General features: G+C 42.4%; 1 protein-coding gene across 4 annotated transcripts in view; it reads left to right on the forward strand.

Annotated features, from left to right (window-relative positions):
- EBF2 (EBF transcription factor 2) overlaps window positions 1–25,170 on the forward strand; it is a 193,320-nt gene that overhangs the window by 116,302 nt on the left and 51,848 nt on the right. For all 4 annotated transcript variants that reach the window (XM_073805827.1, XM_073805828.1, XM_073805829.1 and 1 more), the window contains exon 7: window positions 18,881–18,962. In XM_073805827.1, coding sequence (XP_073661928.1) covers window positions 18,881–18,962 — 82 coding nt within the window. The remainder of the gene's footprint in view (window positions 1–18,880; window positions 18,963–25,170) is intronic.

Consider the following 25,170-nt stretch of genomic DNA (forward strand, 5'->3'; position numbering starts at 1 on the left):
TGGCTGATACTTGCAGAAATCAGTTGCACTTCAGAAACATTTCCAATCAGTGTCTGTGAATTTCAAACCCAAATATAGAGATAATCATGCTTGACTTTTCAATGCATTCCCCACATAGGTTATAAGGGCTTTAAAAAAAAATCTTCTTTTGTATCATGGAAATGAAAAGCTGAGTTCTCTCTCCCTTTCCCCAGATGGCCTATGAAGGGATTTGGGGCCCCAAGGCCCATCGTGACTCAGAGGCAGCTGCTCAGACCCAAGGCTCCCGCAGACCTCCAAAGGAGACTTGAGCAGAGGTTTGGCGGCCCCGAAGAGCTATTCTGTGTTTCTGGCAGTCCACACACACACATACACACACACACACACAGACACACACACACACACACACAGACACACACACACACACAGACACACACACACATACACACTTCAAAAGGCAACTGATGAAGTGTTATCACAAGGACTAGCTGGAGTAATGTCACGGTGGGTCAAGGGCGAGTGGCTGCACCTGGGGATTAGAGACAAATGACAACGTGCACAGGGTACCTTCTGCAAGGTCCCAAGTGCTCTGCCAGCGCTGCACATGTCCACATGACACCCTGTACCAGGGCCCAGAGTCCTTGGTGGAGCCCAGGCCCTGACAGTCCCCCAGCTTCCACCCTCACCAGTCACTCTGCTGACCTTCCTTGGCTCTTTTTATACACCCCTGCTCTCCTGCAAAGCCCATTCTTTTCCAGTTAAGCCTGAGAGAGATTCTGACATTCACAGGTGGTTTAGGGATAAAATTTGTCATAACTTTTCACAATCGAGAGCGTTACAAGGAGAAGAGATATGTCCGAATTTCCAAAAAACGGAAATATTCCCAGGGGCTGAGGTGAAAATGCTACCAGCTCTCCACGTGACGGGGCCCCGTTTGGTCCTGTAATCACAACAGGAAAATGCCGGCATTACAGGGCTGCTGGAGAGCTCTGAAAACAGGACTGGTTTTTGAAACCACTGTTAAGATTGTCCCCCCAAGGGCAAAGCAGGTGTTTCCAGAGCACCTCAGAAACAGGTCTGGGAAAAGCCTCAGCCCCGCATTGAAGGGCAAGTTCCTTATTTTCCATGCACCTGGTATCTTACCGAGCTCCAGTGGGCACCGTTGTAGTTGATACAGGTGCTTTAAATGTCACCTTGCTTTTCTGACATCCAGCCTGTATGTTAAAGGAGTCGGATAGCTGGATTCGTAATGTCTTGTGCCAAACTCTATATCGCAAGAGTCAGAATTCATGCTTAGACGTCTGACTATCGAACCACGCAACTTCAGGATTAGTCATGCTAATGAAAACCATTTGGCCCTGTTTTCTCTGTGAACAAAGCTGTCTGCGTTGGTTCATTGAATCGAGCATCTATCTAGCAATTATTGATATTAAATTGATTTCGTGTTTCGAAAGATGTTTCAGACACCAAACACAGAGCTCCCAGTTTATTTGACAGCTGAACACAGAACATGAATTCCTTCCCGAAGTCATCGGCTCTGGGTTTAACCCCTAAAGTGTAAGCGTTGATCCCTTCTTCACGTGGCGACTTAATTACTAGATGTCGTGCCCTCCTTCCGTGTAATTTATTTTCAGGAAATAAACGGAACACTTTGGGGGGAGGGCGCCTGCGTGGGATCGTTTTTTTTTACTGAGGAGAAGGACAGTTTGCTCAATGTGTTCTGGTTCTTCACCAGAAGACCGATGCTGTGGTAGGAACGATATCGCTGTTTTACAGGAAAGTTCTAAAAGGTGTTTTAAGTTGTTTCCCAAAGCACCTCAGTAATTCTCGCAGCATCTCTCAGAGGTATTGCCCAATTTAACAGGGAAGACGTGAGGGAACGTGTACAAGGGGCGAGATAGGCAAGTGAAACACAGAGAGGTGAAAATATTGTCGGCAGTACAGACAGTGATTGAACATGTTCTCCTCCCTCTTCTGTTTTATCCTGTAGGTCAGACTGCATCCTATGTTACGTGATTGGTATTAACATAAACATGGGGGATTAGTTTCATAGATCACGTGGAACGGAGATGACATTTATCTTCACTTTTCAGTGAGTCATCTCATTCGGAGAAGGGTGAAGCCCAGGTTAAAAGAGTTAAGAACAAAATTGGTCCACGAACTACTTTATCTCTTGTTTTATTTTTTGTTGTTGTTTTTCTAAATTGCAATATAAAAGTCAATCTGCCTAGTTTTGTTCACCAAAAAAGGCATTATTATAATCTTGGCCAGCCCCAAGATAGAATATATTCCTAACAAAATCATAGAAGATTAGGACAAACTGTGAAGGACCATGAGTTAGACTTCACTGGGCCTTTCATTCTGACTTATATGGGACTTGAACTAAAAATGCCCCCCTCACCTCCAACTCAAGACCTTAGATAACAAAGCAGAGAGATGGGAACACATTTTGATCAGCTCAAAAACCTGTATTATTAAAAAAATATCTGAAGCAGGCGTGTCACACCAGGAGTGGTGAAATCTCCTTTTCTTTTCGTTTTTCTTTTTCTTAAAAAATAAAGAACTTTAGACGCGGACTAGATGCCTAGCTGTTTGTTCAGTGTGGCTTTGCTGTAATCACCTTGGCAAGCTGAGGGCTGGTGAAAGAAATGGGCCTGATTTCTCTGGTTCTGCTGTATTTCAAGGCAGGATTCTAACGGGAGGGGTGGAGGACTTTTAACTTCAATTCAGGTCAAATGAACAGCCAATACATTCCGACTCATGCATGGGACAAGATGACTTCCCTGGGATTGTGCTGGGCCAGAGGCTTTCCTGGGCCGTTTCTGGGGGTGGCCGTCCTGACCATGGGTTCGACAGGCAGAAGCTGGCATTGGGTTGCTGGTGTCCGAGTCAGCCACTACTGGGCTGCAGGAGCTGCCTTTCTCCCAGCCTGGCCGCGCGACCTTCTGTGCGTCTTCCCCAGGGAGCTGTGGCCATCGCTTTCCCATGCTCCTGGACCCAGTCCTGTGCTCGCTGAGAAAGCCGAACAGGCTCTGTGGCCTCTGAGTGAAGGTCTGAGATGTTTTACTTCCAGGTCAGCTGTTTGACTCCCCGGTCAGCTGTTTGACTCCCCAGAGGAAGTCTTTTATTTTTTATTTTTTTTTCCGTTAATGGCTGTGTTCCGTTGTCCACTGAGTGGGGAGAGACCATGAACCCAACTCCAACGTCTAGGGCAGGGAAGGCTCATTTGGGTAAAACCCAGTCTCGGGTTTTTGCAGATTATCTGATACTGAGCATGTTGTTTTTCCAGGTCTTCCTTTCCCCTCACGATCTTAAAATTTTAGTCATTTATTTAATTCTCTGCCTCATCCTGAAAAGAACTTGCGGTGGTTCTTTTGGCTTATGAGAACTTCTTTCAAAGGCATTTTGGAGGGAGAGAAAGCCAATAGCACTGAGAGTTGCAACTGAGTTTTAGGGACTAGATGCAACGTTTATCTTTTTCTGTGCTACCCTGTCTTGTGTGCGCATGTGTGTGCGTGTTGACGCAATAACGCTATGTGTTCTGGCAGAGGAAATGAGCAGTTGAACTATTTTAAAGTTTAGGATCTTTGTAGATATCAAATACCCTCACAGTCGGTTTCTCAGGAACAGTTTTCTTTATTAGAGTCATCCTGATTATATGGTCTCAAGTGAATACACTATGTACTGCAGCAGGCTTTAAGAACAGATCTCATTTAATGAAGGGTAGGAATAAGTATCAAAGATCAACTTCAATCTTTAGAAATGGTCTGGACTTGTACAACACCAAGTAACATAAAACCAGGTTTAAAAAAAAGATAAAGTCTCATCAGTTGTGACTTCTTTGGACAGCTGGAGTTTGGCGAGGCTCAGTCGAGGACTTTTGAACCCTGAAAATGAACTCAGGGTCTTGTTTTAAGCAAACTGGGGCTGACTTAGGGGCGTCACATGAATCTGCCCCATTCACATCTAGCCTCCTTTTGAACCTGGGGTGAGAAATCCCAATAGCTCAAATGGGGCTTTATGCCTAGCCTCCATTTTTGAAATAAAGTGGTTCAGTTTCATGTCCTGTTTTGGTAATCCAGCGTACTGATCCTATGGTATGGAAGAGAAAGGTTAGAAATGTGGGATGGCCCAGGAAAAGTGCCCAGGGACCGCTTCTGTTCCCCGTGGAGAGGCTGGGGTCTAGATGGTTTCTGGCTCCATCATGAGACTTTTCGCCAGAGCCTTAGTTTTTTGAAAGAGAAAATGAAAGGAGAGATTCTGGTTCTCTACTCATGGGCAGAATGAAAACCGACTAGTTAGTGGTCTTTCTGAGATGACCAGAGTTAATACAAAATGCAATTGTATTCCAGACAATGAAGAAAAGGGGAACAAGTAAAAATCTCTTAAAGGCAGCTAAAAGAAAGGTTTCATTTTTTGGTACTAAGATTTGGAAACCTCCAAAAAGTTAGTCACATCCCACAGAGTGAATAGAGGACTTAGAATCAACAAAGTTTGAATGAAAAAAAAATGGAAATTTTTTTTCTGATTCCTGGAACCTCACGTAGATTATATAGGGCTTGGGTTGAGATTAGACGAATGTAATCATAGTCTGCTCAACTAACAACACTCTGGAATATTATTAGCTTTATCTGAATGTCTTTTGTATCAAATTCTTGACCTGATTTTTGTCCCAGTTTCTCTTTTCTGTCAACTAGGTTTAGTTCTTCCTTTAAGGAAAAAAAAGTTAAAAAAATTCTAATGAAAGCCGGCTGACTCCACTATGAGTAATATAAGGAAATCTGTTTTGGTAAGGGAGCGACAGAATATTGAAATACCTGGTTTTATATTTTTATGTGGGTTTGGCAAATGCAGTCTGAAAGTGGCTAATATGATATCCAACCTGGTGTTAATAGCCAATGATAATTCCATATGTACCACCTGCTACCTGTCAGGTTACACGTTCTTTCTTTTTCCCTTTTTTTGGCATGAAGGTTACATTAGCTGTGAATGTGGGTCTTCATGGCTGGAGTGGAGGCGAGCCGTCATACTCTTCAGATGAAATGGAGCTTTGATGTAATTCTCATCTTGGTTTCTTTTCTGCAGTCACCCTTTCTTCCCAACTCAGCTCTCCCCTGACCCTGCTGTAAACTTTGATGAAGCCCTTAAAAACCATAACACGCCATCCTGAATTTGGAAACTGGGAAGAGAGAGAAGAGAAAGGGAAAGAGAGAGAATGAATCACAAGCACAAACTAGAATGATGTTCGTGGAGGAAAATCCTCCTGCCAAAAAAATTAATTTAGAGAAATTTCCTGGAATATATCTGTGAGGGGAAAAACCCACCAGCTGGAGATGTGGGTCTGTGAGCTAATTGTTTTACACCTTTGTGTTTAAATGCCCCTAAGTAATTTCTCTTTCCCCCTAAGAACTTGTCAGGAATTTCTCAAAAGCTAACTATACGTGGATCACAATTGTTTCCCCTTTGCTCGCTCCCACTGGTACATAGTTATAAATTGACTGGGCAAAGCTGAAGAAAATACCCCCCAAATGCCAAAACCAAACCACCTGCCTGTCAATACAGGGATTTTGACCGGGGGACCTGTCTGCCTCTTTCCAACTCTAAGATGCTCCCCAGAGAGTCAGTAGGATGCTCGGTCCAACACATGACGGTAGGAAGTGGGGAGACCCTTCCTTTCACCCTGAGTTTAACCATTAAACACTTTTTGGCTTTAGAAAAAGAGACCCGCACATGTTCCCGACTACCGAGCAACCAGATTTCCTCTTATAACCACTCACAATGGGGTATGGGGAGTCTGAAAGACAAGCACAATACATTAAAATGATTTTTCTTGAAAGGTGAAGAGATTATTAAAGATTTCCACTGCCATTCGTATATTTTTTGGAAAGGAAATAATTTTAGCCTCTTATTAATATTATTATTCCAGCTGTTGTTATGTTCCTTCTGAGTAACTCAGAAAGGCACAGAAAGCTCCCTTTCTTTTAGGCTTTTAAAAATCTTCCTGAACCATTTAATCTCTTCAGATGGGGACCAACGGCAAAGGCTATGGTTTGGATCAGAAGAACGGTCCAAATGTCTTATGTGTCCAAACTATCCAAGTAATAACATTGCTTCGCTCAGAAAAATTGCAGCAGCTTTTTCCAGGTGCTTTCAAAATATTCTTCTCACTCTGGTTAGTCATTGCACTAGCCCCAGGAGGTAGCTGTTCTGGGTCCTCCTTCCGGATAAGGAGGAGGGGAGTCTAATAAATGCATCTCAGGGCAGAAGCAGAAGCAGCCCCTCCATTTAGCCCCCGGCATCTGCTCCTGGATGTGGCCACGGGCCTCTGAGGGATCAGTGCACTTTTAAACTTTCTTCTCAAGTCTCAAGCTAGCTTATGTCTTAGCTTTGTCCAAAAAAAAAAAAAAAAAAAAAAAAAAAAAAGCAAAGAAATGTTGGCTGGCTAGTAAGGAAGAAGATACACTTGGTTTGGTAATGAACCTGGGAAAATTGTTTCTCATTCTTTTTTTTTAAACATCTTTATCGGAGTATAATTGCTTTACACTGGTGTGTTAGTTTCGGATTTATAACAAAGTGAATCAGCTATACATATACATATATCCCCATATCCCCTCCCTCTTGCGTCTCCCTCCCACCCTCTCTATCCCACCCCTCTAGGTGGTCACAAAGCACCGAGCTGATCTCTCTGTGCTATGCAGCTGCTTCCCACTAGATATCTATTTTACATTTGGTAGTGTATATATGTCCATGCCACTCTCTCACTTCATCCCAGCTTACCCTTCCCCCTCCCCATGTCCTCAAGTCCATTCTCTATGTCTGCGTCTTTATTCCTGTCCTGCCCCTAGGTTCTTCAGAACCTTTTTTTTTTTTTTTTTTTAGATTCCATATATATGTGTTAGCATACAGTATTTATTTTTCTCTTTCTGACTTACTTCACTCTGTATGACAGACTCTAGGTCCGTCCACCTCACTACAAATAACTCAATTTCGTTTCTTTTTATGGCTGAGTAATATTCCATTGTATATATGTGCCACATCTTCTTTATCCATTCATCTGTTGATGGACACTTACGTTGCTTCTGTGTCCTGGCTATTGTAAACAGAGCTGCAATGAACATTGTGGTACATGACTCTTTTTGAATTATGTTTTTCTCAGGGTACGTGCCCAGTAGTGGGATTGCTGGGTCATATGGTAGTTCTGTTTTTAGGTTTTTAAGGAACCTCCGTACTGTTCTCCATAGTGGCTGTATCAATTTACATTCCCACCAACAGTGGAAGAGGGTTCCCTTTTCTCCACACCATCTCCAGGACTTATTGTTTGTAGATTTTTTGATGATGGCCATTCTGACCGGTGTGAGGTGATACCTCATTGTAGTTTTGATTTGCATTTCTCTAATGATTAGTGATGTTGAGCATCCTTTCATGTGTTTGTTGGCAATCTGTATATCTTCTTTGGAGAAATGTGTATTTAGATCTTCTGACCATTTTTGGATTGGGTTGTTTGTTTTTTTGATATTGAGCTGTATGAGCTGCTTGTAAATTTTGGAGATTAATCCTTTGTCAGTTGCTTCATTTGCAAATATTTTCTCCCATTCTAAGGGTTGTCTTTTCATCTTGTTTATGGTTTCCTTTGCTGTGCAAAAGCTTTTACGTTTCATTAGGTCCCATTTGTTTCTTTTTGTTTTTATTTCCATTTCTCTAGGAGGTGGGTCAAAAAGGATCTTGCTGTGATTTATGTCATAGAGTATTCTGTCTATGTTTTCCTCGAAGAGTTTTATAGTGTCTGGCCTTATATTTAGGTGTTTAATCCATTTTGAGTTTATTTTTGTGTATGGTGTTAGGCAGTGTTCTAATTTCATTCTTTTACATGTAGCTGCCCAGTTTTCCCAGCACCACTTACTGAAGAGGCTGTCTTTTCTCCATAGTATATTCTTGCCTCCTTTATCAAAAATAAGGTGACCATATGTGTGTGGGTTTATCTCTGGGCTTTCCATCCTGTTTCATTGATCTATATTTCTGTTTTTTGTGCCAGTACCATACTGTCTTGATTACTGTAGCTTTGTTGTATAGTCTGAAGTCCAGGAGCCTGATTCCTCTGGCTCCGTTTTTCATTCTCAAGATTGCTTTGGCTATTCGGGGTCTTTTGTGTTTCCATACAAATTGTGAAGTTTTTTGTTCTAGTTCTGTGAAAAATGCCAGTGGTAGTTTGATAGGGATTGCACTGATTCTGTAGATTGCTTTGGGTAGTAAAGTCACTTTCACAGTATTGATTCTTCCAATCCAAGAACATGGTATATCTCTCCATCTGTTTGTATCATCTTTAATTTCTGTCATCAGTGTCTTATAGTTTTCTGCATACAGGTCTTTTGTCTCCTTAGGTCGATTTATTCCTAGATATTTTATTCTTTTTTTTGCAATGGTAAATGGGAGTGTTTCCTTAACTTCTCTTTCACATTTTTCATCATTAGTGTATATTGTTTCCCATTCTTCAGAAGACGTTTCTATTGTGTATAGAGTCACTATAAAAAATGAAATTGCAATGATAGAAAGCCAAGCTCATTTCAGGTGGCTCCATCCTTTTGGCCTAACAATCTTTTGGCCGCTGATATTAGTGAATTCGCTGAGTGGAAGGGCCGAGGACCTCTCTGTTTTCTCTAAAATTCGATTTCTCTTTGAAGGTTTAATAACTTCCCTGCCAGAACACACATTTCCCACTTTGTCTTTCTAGAATCTCAATTTATGTGGCTATCTATTAAGCATACCTTGGCCTTCTAGATTCCCATCTTGCTTCGAATTTTCTAACTGGTCATCTACCCATACCTTGAGCTCTCCTGATCCTGGTTTATTTTAGGGGTCAAAATTAAGCTTCATGCTTGGTTGTAAAACTGTATGGTCTCATGTTTTCAAGTGCACAGATGCCTACATTTCTTTGAGACTCTACTCTTCAGCATTAAAGAGGGACCCTTCATTGTAATCATTACCAAATGGATACAGTACTAATGGAACTTAATTGTTTCCACTAGATGGATCTCGGGTGTGTTTGGCAGCCAAAATGAAAATGATTCCAAATACCATCAAAGGGGCTTATAAGCACCCAGCATGCACAGAGTGTTTTGATATACAGTGGAGTGTTAATATCATTATCTCTCCTAATACAACATACGGTTACTTTAATCCTCTCCCGCCTCTGTGATCTTGGAAGAGCCGATGGATAGAAGGCAAAGAATAAAACACTATATACAAGGAGACAAAGGGAGAATTAGTCCCCATCCTCTGAATGTGATTTTTTTTGATTGTTTGAATGTTGGCTTCAAATGTGTACCTTTATCAGTACTGACTTCTGCATCTTCCACGCTAGTTTGAGTTTGTATGCGACATCAAACATACCTTTTCACACATGTTCTTTCCAGATTTTTTTTAACACTTACTTAGCAGTTTATAGAAGGAAGTGAATGATCTCCTCAAGCTGCTTACAAATTAAAAAAAAAAATCTGTGCTTATTAATTATGCAGGATTAGTCTAATTATAATTCAGCAAATTAATTAGCGACAGAAGGTGTTCTGAAACATTGGAGTACATTTGCATGTTAAATGGAGAGGCTAGTCTGTAATATATGTAAATTTATGCATGGCTTCATAGTTTAATTTAAAAATTTGCAGCTGCATATGGTATGGGAGCAGGTGAAAAGTCAGTTTTAGTTTAATGATGCTAACAAACATTAGATGGTGTCCTGTCTTAGCAAGAGAATGCACTCATATCTGCTAATCTATAATTCTGTCATCAGAATATAATATTACATAGATGCTCACACTCAAGGTCATTAGTGAATGGACCCATAGGTGCAATAGGTATAAAGCTGGAAACTGCAGAGCGAAGGCGAGAATAGGAGGAACCCCAACTCTGAGCTTGGTCTGCTACATTATCCAATATCGCATATGGAGTCAGTTGGCCTTGGTTTCGGGAAAGTAACGCTCCAGCCTGTGTAAAGAGGGGCATCTTTTTGTCTGACTGGTATCTATTCTGTCAGGTGTAAAATAGTTGTCCAACCCTGATTCCCTTTCCAAATATTCACATTTGCACTTCATTTCAATTTCCTAGAGCCGTGGGAAAGTTATTACCGAGTTATGAATTAATGGTAGGGTAGAGAGTTTTACACATTGGCCTCAACCATCTGGCAAAACAGTAAAACCAGCAGACCAGGCAGCAGCAAAGGGCTCCTGGTGTAATTGGTGTTCACTGCTCAGCCTAGCATAGATGAGCTTCACGGGGAGGGCAGAAAGGCGGGAGGGGGAGGGGAAGGCTGCAGAAGGGGAGAAGGGGCACTAAGGAAATAGGATAGTAAGGACCCATTAAGCTGATGGCTGGCTAATAACTTCATTTCTCTCCTTCACCCGAGTAGTCATGGAATCAGAAAGGGAAATAGATTCGTAAACTAATTCTGAAGTCTAACTGCAAGACGTTTTCTGAAGTCAGTCTGCAGCATGTTCAGTTTTGCTCAGTCTTTTTTCTTTCTTGGTGAGAAGGGAGAGGAAAGGATAGGGCAAAGAAGAGGATTCGTGTTAAAAACAACAACAAAAAGAGGAAAAGATGGAACCGTGCGCGTTGCAAAGAGCCCTCCAAAGACATTTTATGAGAACAGTTGGAATTACAAACATGCTCTTAGTGTTGTGTTTCATTCCAATTCAAGCCCAAAGAGTTCAATTATTATTTTCCTTAGTGGTGTCAGATTTTCATCTGAGTGCAAAAACAAGGACTTTTCCTTAGAGAATTTTTTCCCTACAAGCTTCCTGGTGCCAAGTGATGGAATTCAGGAGAGTGAAGACATGTCTGAATACAGAAGAAAAAAAAAATCCCAACATATAACACCAGGTCCTCAGAAACTGTAGTGCGTCGCTAGTCAGAAATAAGTGGAGAATCAAAGTAGCCCCTGTTTTTGCACCTCGGTGGCTGTTTACGGTCAATGCCTTGCCACTTGAGCTTGGGAGACCCTCGCTTCGGAAGAAATCATGAAATGACTTGGAAATGAAATCTGGGGCTATGGAATCAGAATTACACAGTGGGGGAAGTCGCTGCCTTCTGGTACCTAAATGAGCACAGCAGATCCCACTCAGGATTTGGTGTTTGGTAACGAAGGGTCTATTGCCAAACTGAAATGCCACTTCCAGGAGCTTGTAATTGGAGTGAATGCTGAACAGAAAATGATTCGGTGGGGCCCACTGCCAGTTAGCGGGTGTACGAGGCTCTGAATTCTTTTGCCTGACCATAGTTTACTGGCAACCGTGATGAGGATTTTTGACCTACCATCTTTTTGTTGTTGTTGTGCTTCTCCTACAATCTGTTGTAATGGATTAATTACATGGGTTTTTTCTTTCCTTTTTTTTTTTTTTTTAAAGTACCTCTCCCTAAAAATTAAGGGAAGTTCTTCAAGTGGAGTATATACCAGTACTGGAGAGATAAACAGTGCAGAGAGAACCAGGTTTGAATTTGTGGCAAGTCCCCTCTGGTATAGTTCTGTTTGGAAAATGGGCCATTTTAAAGTGTGGTGGGGGGAGAAGGGTCAATTCGGGGGAGGGGGGCGTAGCGAGTGGTGACATTACCAGGCATTTACCCAAAGACTTTGCATGGATAACTAATCCTCACTACCGGCCTACGAGGTCATGTTACAGAGGATGACACTGAAGGTCCCTGTTGAAATATTAAGCAACAACGACAACAATAATAATAACTACAAAAGCCTTGACATCATCTGGAAATGGCTTGATAGGGACACCACCCAGTGAGGTGTCACATGGACTGAAATTATCTGCCTTCAAAGGAATTCGCTTGCTGGTCTATTTAAAAATCTCCAGTGTAGCAGACTCCCCTCCGTCCCCTGGGTAATGCTTTCAAATTTTAGCTTTGGTGACTTATTCTCAAAAAAATTTTCCAAGACTTAATTCAACTTCTTATTGTTACACTTTTGACTTCCAGCTTTTTTTCCCTCCATAGTCTTGATGGACGAATGACCTTGCATCTTCCTCATCCACTCAAGCAACGTCTTACACTCTTCTTGTAGAGACTACAGCCATGTGGGCCATGCCCTCTTGAGACCATGTGGGTTCTTGAGGTGTCTTGTTTTCCAAGTATCTGATAGACTTGCTTATCTTCCTCTGCAGAATCCAATACAGCCACAGAACTTCTAGAGAACACAGTCCCTGATAGGAATGATAGACATTGTTGTTGGTTTGCTTGTTTTGTCTTGTAACGTGAGGAGTGACCCCGATTTTATTTACAGAGAGTGAGATGTAGACAGCGACATGATCCCCTGTGTACATCCATGAGGCACTCACTGGTCTCCTGAAAAAAAGAGCTGCTTGGCAACATGTTCCATCTTTTCCTTCAGAAGAAACTTGGCCAAGCTCCCACCTTAACCATGTTTTCCTGAGTCAGACAAACCTGAGGTCCACTCTGGGCTCTTCCACTTACTAGCTGTTTGACTTTGGGCAAGTAATCTAACCTTTATGAGTCTTGATTATCTCCTCTGTAAAATGGAGATGTTATTTCTCCTACTCTCAGAGTTGGGGCGATTAAATGAAACCATACATGGCTAATAATATGAAGTCAATGAATAGGGGCTATTTATTTATTATTATCATCATTATCATAATTAGACTTTGAGCCAAGGGGAGTTAGAGGGATTGAATGTAATCAGAAGTAAGAAAATATATTCCTTAAAAATTTTCTGTAAACTTAAATCTTTCAGATCTGAAATGGGCTTTCATTGGAATCATGCAGGTGAATAAGCTTCTGTGGTAATACAACCCTTTAGGAATGTCTGTAGAGAGGAAAGATGCTGTACTTACTCTGTTTGTGTACCTATATTTACATTTGAAGGAGTCATTTAAATAAGTGGATTGCATGGAAAATCAGCTTATAAAAATGAGTATCTGATTTAAGCTTAAATAAACCAGTCAGTCAAAACGTTTAAATTATCTCCTCTTTCCATGGATCTTCTTGGGTCCTTGTACCAACTGCCATCGTACCAAGCAGATTGCAGGTAGCAAGCATTCTCAGATGTCCCATTGTCACGTTTTTTTTGGGGGGGGTGTAGCAAGAGCCAACTCGAAGTTTGACCTCCCACAGTCTCTTCTTTTTTGTGGACTTGAGTGAGGGTCTTCACAAGGCCTTAAGAGCTTCAGGGCCCTTTCTAATCTTGGGCTGCCACCTCAACAATCCACAGATTGATCAAGGGCACGTCATCTTCTGGCCAAGGCCGGGGCCCACTGCTGTCCTTCTCCTTATTTGGGCTGTCTGAATTTGGATTCTGTTGGTGGCTTTGGGGGGGAGGAAAACGTGTTCCCTCTATTGTCAGAAGGTTCAAAGAAGATGTTACAATTAAGACCTAGATTAAAGCTAGGACATTATCTTTGTGTTTTACACTGGTCTCAAGTGGAAACCGATCACTTAGGGGTTTTCCTACCATCTCAAGCAGAGTGAGCTGCCATGAAGGCTATTCTTAAGAGTAAGAAAATGGCCCCATGGATGTGACCATCCAACACGGCTTCTCCCTCTGCCCGTAAAGACTGTAAGCTTGAAAGAATCCTGGGAGAAGAGAGGTAACTGCCCATTTCTTTCAAATATGATTTTATGATTCAGCCCATCCCAACATTTGGTAGTTCTCACAAATGATATGAGAGAGTGTTCTAAGAGAAAGGATTATTTTCTTTTCAGAAGTATGCACGAACAGTGGAAGGCAATTAGATTTTAATTTATTGAACTCTGGAAAAGGAGGTTTAGCAGTTAATCCAGATGAAATGTGTCTTCCTCAAAAATCAATAGACATAGACCTTTAAGCACCTACATGGTTTATCAACTCTATATATGGCTCAGCCTTTAGTGATCCAACCTGCATATATGGCCGTTGTGGCAGAAAGAGAACCAGATACAGCATCCCCGTTCTTGGCCCTTGGAGAGTGTGGGGATGTTCCCATCTCCATGGTGTATAAGATGTGGCCATGTCATCACAGAAGCTGTTTCCAGGGTAGATGGAAGTAGAATTTTTTTTAAGGGAATAAGGAATGAAATTTCAAAGTGAAAGGTACTTTACATGTTATTTTGCATAGAGTAAGGCTCTGCATAACAGTAGCTGTTACTAGTGCCAAGTTCACATTCTTTTGATATACACTCCTATCTAATTTTTTTCTTGAAAGAAGACTCTGTGCCTTCCACAGTGCTTTCCAAAAGATTTTCTGTATTATAATTTTTTAGAAGGCGCTAGATCTTGGGCTTCTAATTGGAGGTCAATTGAATGGCTTCTTCCACAATTCTGGAGAAATAGTACGCTGCGTTTTGTACTAGATCATTGGCTATAATCTCGAAGTCTGGCATGAATATAAAGTAGTTACCCTTCCTGTGATTTAGAGATTCCCCACTGACCCCACCACTGGACCTGAACTCTGCACCCTACTTGTACATCTAGTTTGAGTCTCAGTTTTTATTTGGGGTGGGCTCAGGACATGTCTAGAGCCACCTAGGAGCTTTTGTGTTCTTGAACAATGCCGAGTGTTCTAATATTCCAGAGATTAGGAGGAGAAGAGATTTCTTGGGTACTAGGTAATCCTCTGGGATCTTATTCAGACCCGTATTCAGGGGTCTCCAGGCTCATCTCAGAAACTGAAGAAGCATTTTTCAAATAGTTTGGTTGTGTGCTCCATGAGGGCAAGATTTTGTCCATCTTGTTTGCCATTCTGCTGATCCTTTCATACTCCACACTTAATAATCGGCCAAATGAGTACATGAATGAATTCATCAGGGGGTTTCAGTGGTAAGGATTTCCTTCCACGCCAACTATCTTTGACCTCATGTTTTCCTTTTGGGATACTACAGTCCTCTCTCTCCCTCGCCAAGAAACCAGAATCCTTCATGGGTTTTTGGGGGTTGTTTTTGATTTTTTTCAGACTATGTTTTCTGAAGTTTCTTTTTAAACAGTTATATTGAGATATAGTGTACATACTATAAAGTTCACCCATTCACAGCGTATCATTCAATGGCTTTTACTATACTGAGAGAGTTGTGCAACCATCACGACAGTGTAATTGGTGCAGGAAACACAGAACGCCCGGTGGAACTTGCTGCCAGAAAGACCCAGGTTCAAATCCTCGTTTCTGCCGCTGACAAGTGGTGTGATCTTGGGCCAAATTTCTTAAATTCTTGGCGCCTTTGTTTTTCCTAGCTGTGAGAGGGTTTGTCACTCGTACAGTTGTGAGAAATAAATGAGGCGTTGGATATCAAGCACATAGCTCAGAGTGTGGCATGGAGCTGACCTTTGGCAAACCTTCTTTCCCGCACTCGGTGACCCCTGTACCCTTCAGCTTCTGGACCACACAGGATGGTAAGCAGGGACAGAGATGGCTCTGATCTGTGATATTCCTGAGCTACCTTCTCCTGCTGCTGAAGCACAGAGAAAGGATCCTAAGAGAGTGGTGCCTCTCGCTCAACAACCGGCCCATCATCCTCTGGGTCCCACCAGCTCTGGCCAAGGCATCAGCCAAGATGCCCCACTTTCCACCCATCAGCTGTCCTCGCTTATTCTTCGATCGGGGGGTTTGTTCTCTCTTTCAGAAGCCCCCCGCACACACCCCCACTTGGACTTCAGTAAGTCACAGACTTTTGTTTCCAGTGGTTTCTTCTTCCAGTGTCCCCATTTCTGGAGGGTTGCCAACTCTACATTTTTCTTTGCAATCATAGAATAATAAGGTTGGAAGAAACCCTAGAGATAATCCAGTGAAACCTTCCTTCTAACAGTCAAAGAAACTGAGGCCTAGAGGAGCAAAGTAACTTGGTTACATAGTTAGTTGGCAGCAGGTCAAGACTAGTACGCTGGCAGCATTTAATAGATATCAGCGCAGTGAAGGACTGCCTTTGGGTCTGTTCTGTTGCCTCACTTGACCCAGGAACCAGAGTGAAAGCTGAGGGCTTGAATTCAGATTTGGACCCCACTCTCTATTCCTCTTTCTCTAATAAAACAAGGACATACCTGGTGCCGTGAGCATTCACTCTTAAGGGACGAGATCAGAAGCCTTGTAGAGTGTACCATGCTAAGTGGTTAGAATATTTCTGGAATCAACACTGTTTGGAGAAAGTGAAAATTACAACTTCCATCCTGATGAGTCTCCGCACATTTGGGCTGAACCTTGTAATTCATTTTGGTTTCCCGTTGCTGAGTGGAGAGAGCTGACATTTTCCAGGCTTCAGAGGGATCTAGACCCAGGAGATTTATTCCCTGCAAGTTACCCTGTGGTTAATGGATGGGATGGTTAGTAGAGGGTTCTGTACCAAGCCCCTGAGCATAGAGGGTGGAGGGGCTGAAGGGGAGGAAAGTGGGAGACATCAGTAAAAGGAAGAGAAAAAAAATGGAGATGTCAGTAGGCCCCAGAATTCCTTTAAATTGATTTCTAGGTCCACATCTAAAATACGCAGGTCATAATTTCTGGTGCTAGCCATTTAGAAGTAGCTACGCCTTCTTTTAGAAAGTACTATACAATGTAAGAGAATTTTCTTTCTCTCTCCCCCTCCTCCCTCCCTCCTCCACCCCTCGCTTCCCCTTTGTGAACAGGATGTTATATCCTTAGTGTGCAGGGGGCTGGGTAGGTTCCAAACTCAGACCCCAGGCCCGCAAAAGAGTCAACACTGGGTGTTTTCTAGCCAAAGAACTGTTAAGGGTCGTAATTTAAAATGAATAAAGCCTTTCAGCGGGCCCCTTCTTCCCCTAAATCAATTTGATTTTGTGTAAACATTTATCTCCTTTGCACTTTCATACCATTCATATAATAATGCCTTCATGAACATTAATGTTTTCAACAGGTACATTTTCGAGAAGGTGAGGGGGGTGGGTAGGTGAGGGGAAGTATAACGCACAGAACGCTTTCTAAGGAGTCCAGTTGTGCTAAAACTTGCCCAAAACCAAGGAATTTGTGAGAAAAAGAAAATTTGGTTTTAGTAGGGGAAAAGATGTAAATCACTCATGGGGGAGGGGCGGGTGCTGGAGGGCAAAGGTGGTGTGAGGGCAGGGGTTATTGTTTGGAAAGAGACCCAAGTGAGGAAAAGGCCAGTTTTAAGTCTTTTGTGAGAGCATCTCCAGTTGCTGAGTTGCTGTAGGTGACCCCCGCTAGGAAGGCACAAGTGAAAGAATGCTTTGCCTTAAGAAAGAAAATGTTTGAATTTTGACCAATCTGTTCTTAAATACAAGCAGCTCTCCTTTCTAACGCGCTCCGGCTGCTCTGGACAGACGCCCCCCTGCACTTTCGAACTTTCGAAAGCAGGGGCAGCCTGTGAATGTGAACACCGCATAAAGCAGCAAGGAGTGCTTCTGCCTTGTTGTTCTCTGCCTGGTACCTCGGATAAAGGCCCTGGACACCTTCATGGCCCAGGAAGCAATGCTTAGCCCCCACCCCCACCCCCCAGTAAGGATGCAAAGAGAGAAGTGAAAAGCAGATGCTATAAACTTATGAAAAGAAGCATTTAGCTATTCTTTCCAGATTCACACCCAACCTTATTTATAGATAGGGGTCAGGAACACTTGGCCAAATATTTTTAGCAAATCTAGAGAAAATGCTCTGAAAGGGCAATTCCTCTTCTCTCCTCTTTCATCATTTACTGTTTATCTCCCCATCAGGTTTTCTTTTTTTAAGTGCTAAATACAATTAATTGGCGTGCTCTCTAATTCTTTCGTGTGATTGTTAAAGAAATAAAAATAAACAGAAGGCCACCACGACGGCATCTCACCAACCGTTGCTTTAAAATAGAATTTTTGGAAGCATTGTTGATTTCTACTTATTTTTGTTGGTAAATCCTGGGGAAAAAATGTATATCTTTTCCTTTAAAGTTCTAATTCAAGGCGTGGATGGTAGAGTTCTGAAGGGACTTTGGGACTGCGGTAAAATTTCGTTGTCATAGTAACAGAAAGGGAAATAGGCCTTGCTCACCTGGGACTTTAACGCTGCAAAAGCTGGTTTTTTTTTTGTTTTTTTTTTTTTTAAGGAAAAGGACTCTGCAAGTGAAATAAATGAAAAACTTATTGTATTTCGAAACAACATTCCAAACATTAAATAGGTAAATGGCTGAAAAGACCACTTCTGCCATTTTTCTTGGTTTCTGTACTCATCTGATCAAAGAAGCCCAATTTTAAAAGTGCACAAAAAAGGTTATCTAGGAGAATATTGGCTTAAAAATATGTCTTACAAGTGATAACCTCAGACCATTATTCTGTGCCTTTGTATATTTCTGGATAATCTATAGAGGGTCTGAAAGGACATTCACACTTGTTATTAATCATAAAACCCCCAGCATATACCTGCACAGACTGACTGTCTTTGGACAGTAACATTATTTTCTGATTTTATATCCACCAGTTGAAAATATCAGGCCCCCTTTGTGTGTGAGGGTTTACGTGTGAGGCATGTGTGCATGAAGATGTGTGTGGCCAGCGGAAAGCCACATACGTGACGAACCCTGGGATTCTGGGCTCAGTCATGCCACTTTTAACCCTCTGGAGCAAGCTAATTTTGTACAGCAGGAGTCACTGCTGCTTGTGAAGCCTTTTTTTCTTCTTTTCTCTCTCTCTGTCTCTGTCTCTCTTTTTTGGAGAGAGCATGCCCTAGCCACTCGGGGGCGGGTGTACAAACCAGAGCCCAGCTTGTGAGCCACTTCGCAGCCCTCAACAGTGATGGAGCCAACTTGGGACCAAAAACATCCAAATTTGCGAACTGCAGTGGGTCAGCTACGTTCCTTCACAGGCAGGGCTGGCTGAAATTCCCCAGACCTGAAATCCAATCACTTTCCAATCCAATCTAATATAATGCATATATAGTCTCTCCTAAAACATGTTTACTTAAAAAGGTAACACCTTGCTTTCTCTTCACAGATTCTTTTTAAAATTTTTCCTCAAGTGCAATCAGAATTGTTTGAAAACAGCAGGAAACCCAAGGGACATGAGAAGGTTTCAGGTAAGGGGCCTGCCGTTCTTTCCTGGTAAATAAGTCATCCTGTTTTCTTTCTCCTTAGCACTCTTTTTTTCTTTTCCTTTCTTTTTTTTTTTCCCCCTTAGAAAACATTATTCACGGATGCCGCTAACAACAAAAAAGATAACTGTAAATGACCGCCCTCTTCAGATAGGACTGAGGGTTTCTTCATTTTGTAGTGTTTAAGGCCTTCTGCCTGCATTGCCAGGGCCCCAGGGGAGGGGCACCAACCCAGGCTGGAGATTTGATTTTAAGCCCTCAGGCTGCCCTTCGCACACACAGCTGCCCACAAGCAGGAACAGCGTTCTTGATACTCAGCCACCTTGGGATTTTTCAAAGCAGCTTCTCTGTGCTTTCTGCAAGCAACAGCCTCTTCCTTTCCTTTGCCACCGATTAACTATTCAGTGGTCTCTCTCCGAGTGTCTGGGAGAGCAGCAGACCAAGCAGCCGTGGTCACTTTAAGATCTCAGCATGACAACAAGACCCACGGGACAGTAACCCAGCTGCCTGGGTTAAATCTGCCACCGGTTTCATCACCCCTGCCACTGATGTACTGGGGATACAAGCTAATAAAAACCCAGAGCGAGGCAAAGTGTGTCAGGTTGGAGATGCGAGGAAAGCAGCCCCTCTTGGCCCCCTTCCTTCGTCTTTGAAGGACCCACATTTAATCCACCAAATGGCTTTCCTGCCACTCACGCCCCATTGAAATACCTCCCGCTCCTTTCCCCATAGAAGAATGGAAAACATGTTAAACAATATGATTCAGGCTTGAGATTTAAAAAAAAAAAAATCCTGGCAGCAACGTGAGAGATGGGGATTATTAGCCTCACGTTTCAGGTGGGGAAAGTGAGGTTCTGGGAGTTGAAGTAACTCGCCTCTAATCACGGGAAGGAGGTGGTGCAACCCCGAGCCAGGAGGATGTGTCGGATCCAACTCTTTCCACCGGACCCTGGGTTTGCACCGTGTGCAGCTGCTAGGGTTATGCCTTGCTGTTGCCTTTTTCTAAATTCTGAATAATTTCTGAACAAGGGGCCGCACATATTCATCTTACACTGGGTCCCACAAAGGATGTAGCTGCTCCTGCCTTTTGCTCAAAGAGCTTCTGTGGTCTAGCAGCAGAGTCATGAAAGAGTTAATAGGAGAGATGGGTACATGCAAGGCCAGTGAGCACGACCTTGAAAAACAAAAATTCCTGTCATGTTTTTTCACCGCATCATGGGTATCAAACTATCTTGCTGCGACCGGGACATTTTTTTGTTGTTTGCTGTGTAGCACTAATACGAGCCTCGCCTGAACAAGTTAAACCACAGCTCTCCATCCTGCAGACTCTTCCCCTGCTGCATGATAAGAAGACCAATAGAAATGAAATGATTTTCTTGGGGGGGGGGGGTCAAGCAGGAACATTGTGCATAGTGGAAGCTTATGGTACTCAGTGTTCCAAACAGAAACATAAATAATTTCAGTCCAAAAACAGAGTGAAATTCAAAAGAATTCCAAAGTGCCCAGATGACCAAAGCTTAGCTTTCACGTCTGGAAGAAACAAGAGGCAGGGAAAGAAGCTAGCAGCTTAGATTCCTATCCCCCCTTATTCTCTATCATCCCTTCCAAAGGGTTTTAAATTTGAGAAGACACTTCTAGGAGGCTTTAAATAGAATGCCTTGTCATTTTATTTATTTTATTTTATTTATCCCAAATCTTAGAAATGTATTCACTAAGCAGATGCACGTAATATTTCCTCTACTTCTCCGGTTATTTACTAAGTGAAATTTTTAATGTGCCTGAATTTTTTAACAGGGTTAGAATAAATATTGTTCATTTCAAAATACAAGGAATTCTCATCCTATGTGAATGTACTTGACTTTTGCAAAGACGAGGGAAAAGATTTTTTTTTTTTAAGTTTGTGGATTCTAGGACTGTCTTATTTCTGGGGTAGGGCTAAAGTCAACTGGAAAAAATTTTTTTGCATTTTTTGATTGAGATAAAATTCATATATTCATCATTTAGACCATTTTAAAGTGTGTGATCCAGTGACTTTTAGTATATTCACAGTGTTGTGCAACAATTACCACCATATCATTCCAGAACATTTCCGTCATCCCAGAAAGAAACCCCATACTTCCCAATTCCCTTTTCTGTCCACCCACTGACAACCACTAATCTACTTTCCGTCTCTACAGATATGTCTATTCTGGACATTTCCTGTAAATGGAATGACACAACATGTGGCCTTTTGTGTCTGGTTTCTTTCACTTAGCATAATGTTTTCAAGGTCCATCCATATTGTAGCATGTGTCAGTATTTCTTTTTTTTATGGCTGAATAATATTCCATTGTAAGAATATACCACATTTTGTTTATCTGTACATCAGTTGATGGACATTTGGGTTGTTTCTACTTTCTGGCTTTTATAAATCATGCTGTTATGAACATTTATGTACAAGTTATTTTGTGAACATGTTTTTGATATCTTGAGTATATACCTAAGAGTAGAATTTCTGGGTCGTATGGTAACTCCAGATTTAACTTTTTGAGGAACTGCCAAGCTATTTTCCACAGTGGCTGCACCATTTTACATTCCCATCACTAATGTGTGAGGGTCCCAGTTTCTCCATATCTTTTCCACTACTTGTTATTTCCTGTTTAAAAAGAAAAAATCCTAGCCATCCCGTAAGTGTGAAGTGGTATCTCATTACGGCTTTGATTTGTCTTTCCCTAATGACTAATGATTTGAGCATCTTTTCATGTACTTTTTGGCCATTTGTGGATCTTCTCTGGAGAAATCTCTATTCAAATCTTTTGCCTATTCTCAAATTGGTTTACTTTTTTATTGTTGAGTTGTAAGAGGTCTTTATATATTCGGAATACTAGGCTCTTATCAGATAAGTGATTTGCAAATATTTTTCTCATTCTATCCCTGGCTTTCCACTTTCTTCACAGTATCCTTTGATTCACAAAAGAATTGACAATTTTTATACCGTACTCAGATTCTATGACAAGTATAGCCTTCCATGAAAGATCTTTTACGTGGAGAAAGGCTTGACTATGTGCTGTAATGGTCAAGTGAAAAGTTTGGATCAAGTTCAAAGTATGAAACAAAACCAGAGATGGTAGATAATCATGAGAGTGATCTAAAGGAATGGTATAGGGAGGGTGGGAGGGAGGGAGACGCAAGAGGGAAGAGATATGGGAACATATGTATATGTATAACTGATTCACTTTGTTATAAAGCAGAAACTAACACACCATTGTAAAGCAATTATACCCCAATAAAGATGTTAAAAAAAATAAAATAAATAAAGGAATGGTAGCTTAGGAATTCCTAGAATATACGTATATATCATTCAGAATGACAAATGAGATAATTTTAAACCATATGGACAAGTAACTTCGATTCTCTACTTTTGTTATATGATCAAACGTAGATTTAATCTGAAGTTTTTTGATTTGTTTTGTTTTGTTTTTGTGTGGAGATTTGATCTGAGCAGGATAAAAATACAAAATATTTCTAACCAAATCATGAATCCAGCCAAACTCTCTCTCCTCTCTCACCCCTTCTCTTTCCACTATCCCCCAAACATCGGTGGAACCTAAATTCTTTTTCCAGAAATGATCAAATGAGAATAAAACCATTATATCAAACTTATTTTCCAATCTGAACCAAACCTCTCTTTCATTCAGTTCAAGTCCTAAGTAACATGGGCATATAAAATATTTATCGAGATGCAAGGGTTTTAACCCTTTTTGCGGGGGGGCTCAGATCCCTTTGAGAATTTGGTATGAGCTGTAGTTTTGTCCCAGTAAAAGGCTACATTTCAACAAAGTTTTGCTTAAAATTTCAGGGGTTCCAAGACCTCTTAAGACGTCTCTGAGAATTCCACGGACCCTTGATCTAAAGAGATGAAATTCATCTAACACCCAATGGGCTCCCTCCATGTAACTTAACCCTTACGATGGGGACCTGTCCACTTAGGACTCATCCTGGTGGTCTTCCCGTTCTCTTGGCTGTAAAGACCACCTGCCCCGGGATCCACATCCTCAGACCTCCCCCTTCTCTGGAGCTGCAGACACCCAGCTCTGCCTCCCTCCTGGGCATCTTCCCCTGGATGACTAGTGAGCACACGCTCACAGCAGAACTCAGTGCTTCCTCCCTGATCTGTACCTTCCTGCTAAGTATCTGTAAAATCCACCTCTCTCTCCTGAAAAACTGCGATAGGCCCTTGCCTCTCCTCCTTCCTTGTCTAACGCATCCTCAGCACGGCTGCCAAAGTGATCTTTTAGAACATGTCCCTCCTCTGCTTCAAGTAGGTTATAAATATCTCCTGTCCATGGACAAAAGCTCAGATTTTAGAAGGCATGGCTGAGAAGTAGCTTCGTACCAGGCAGGGCTTCTGCCATGCGCCCCTCCTGACGCTTCCATACATTCCCCCACCCACCAGGCACACCTCACTGATTTCTATTCCACGGAATATCGCCTGGAACCTTCTCACATGTTCGCCCCTCTGCCTGGGAACCCTTCACTCCTCACCAGTCTGTGACTTCTGCTCGTGCTTCAAGCCTACACCTGAGTGTCACCTCTTTAGTGAGGCATTTTCTGGCAGACCTGTTGGCCAACATACTTCTCTACAGGCTTCTACTCTGCCATTGCTCACATTGTCTTCCAATTATTATTTGTCTAATAGCCTGTGTGCTACTTGAGGATAATCTGTATGTTTTATTTATTTTTGTATTTCTCCCCAATGCCAGTCACTCTGTGGAGCTCAAAAAATTCATTATTAAATGAAGGTTTTAAATGAATTTATTTATTTATTTATGGCTGCGTGGGTCTTCGTTGCTGCATGCGGGCTTTCTCTAGTTGCAGAGAGCAGGGGCTACTCTTTGTTGCGGTGCGCGGGCTTCCCATCGCGGTGGCTTCTCTTGTTGCCGAGCACGGGCTCTAGGTGCGCGGGCTTCAGTAGTTGCGGCGCATGGGCTCAGTAGTTGTGGCTCGCGGGCTCTAGAGCGCATGCTCAGTAGTTGTGGCTCGCGGGCTTAGTTGCTCCGCGGCATGTGGGATCTTCCCAGACCAGGGCTCCAACCCGTGTCCCCTGCATTGGCAGGTGGATTCTTAACCACTGTGCCACCAGGGAAGCCCTATTAAATGAATTTTTAAGAGAAAGAAAGGAAAAAGATAGGAAGGAAGGAAGAAAGGGAGGGAGGGAGGGAGAAAGGGAGGAAGGAAAATAAGAAAAGGGCCCCCAAAGTATCTGAATCCATGGACCATTAAGGAAGAAAATCACTTCTGCCCTCCTTGAAATGGAACAATTAGTTGAAACACGCAGATTAACAGCGCGGTGAAGGCAAGGAAAAGAAATTTATGTATAGTTTAAGCTGACAGGCCTGTTAAGACATAACGTACCCCGTTCTTCATTTCTCTGCATCGTGGGTGGAGAGCAGACAGTTGGAAAATCCAGGAGAAAATCAAGCCACTTTCTTGGAAGAGTCAGGCATGTTGTCATTACCCACATTCAAATCCTGAAACACAGCAGAAGTTGACAACAATCAGGGCTTTTGTTGCCAGTTCACTCTCATAGACAGGCTGGCTGGGTCTGCTCCAAGTCAGAGTGAAAACACAGATGCCCTCATTCATTGATTCATTCACCCACCAATACTATCGAGGAAATTCTGTGAGCCAAGCACTATCCTAGGTGCTGCAGATATATCAGCAAGCAAAACAGAGAACATTCCTCACCCTTGTGGGACTTACATCCTAGCGGGGAGACAAGGAAAGTGAGATAAATGAGTGATTTACGTAGCTTAGCTCTGCTTCTCTGAGGTCTTCAAGTGAACTGACTGGAAGCACAGGGGCCCTAGTGCCAGTTGTCCTTGTATTGCCTGCTGGGACTCAGCGGTGTGGCCAAGTCCAGATGGTATGGGAGCCCAGTGCTACCTGCCATCGTAATAATAGCAAGTGTGGATGCTCTTCCCAATAGCTTTCAGAGTTTTCCACAGCATCAGCTATAATAGGACACGTGTCAGCAGATCACGTACTTGAGACTGGGAAGCTTAGAGGCCTTACCAATTCCCCCAGCCCGCCCTGCCTCAAAAGGACTCTGTTTTAAACAGACCCGACCACTGTAGAAGCCTGCAGTATTTCCCATCCCATGGGCGGCACCGACTGCTACATTACTCTTTCTGGAGTTGGTAGCAGGTGCCTT

The sequence above is a fragment of the Tursiops truncatus genome, chromosome 6 (genome assembly GCF_011762595.2).
Source record: "Tursiops truncatus isolate mTurTru1 chromosome 6, mTurTru1.mat.Y, whole genome shotgun sequence".
In the NCBI taxonomy this organism is placed as follows: Eukaryota; Metazoa; Chordata; class Mammalia; order Artiodactyla; family Delphinidae; genus Tursiops; species Tursiops truncatus.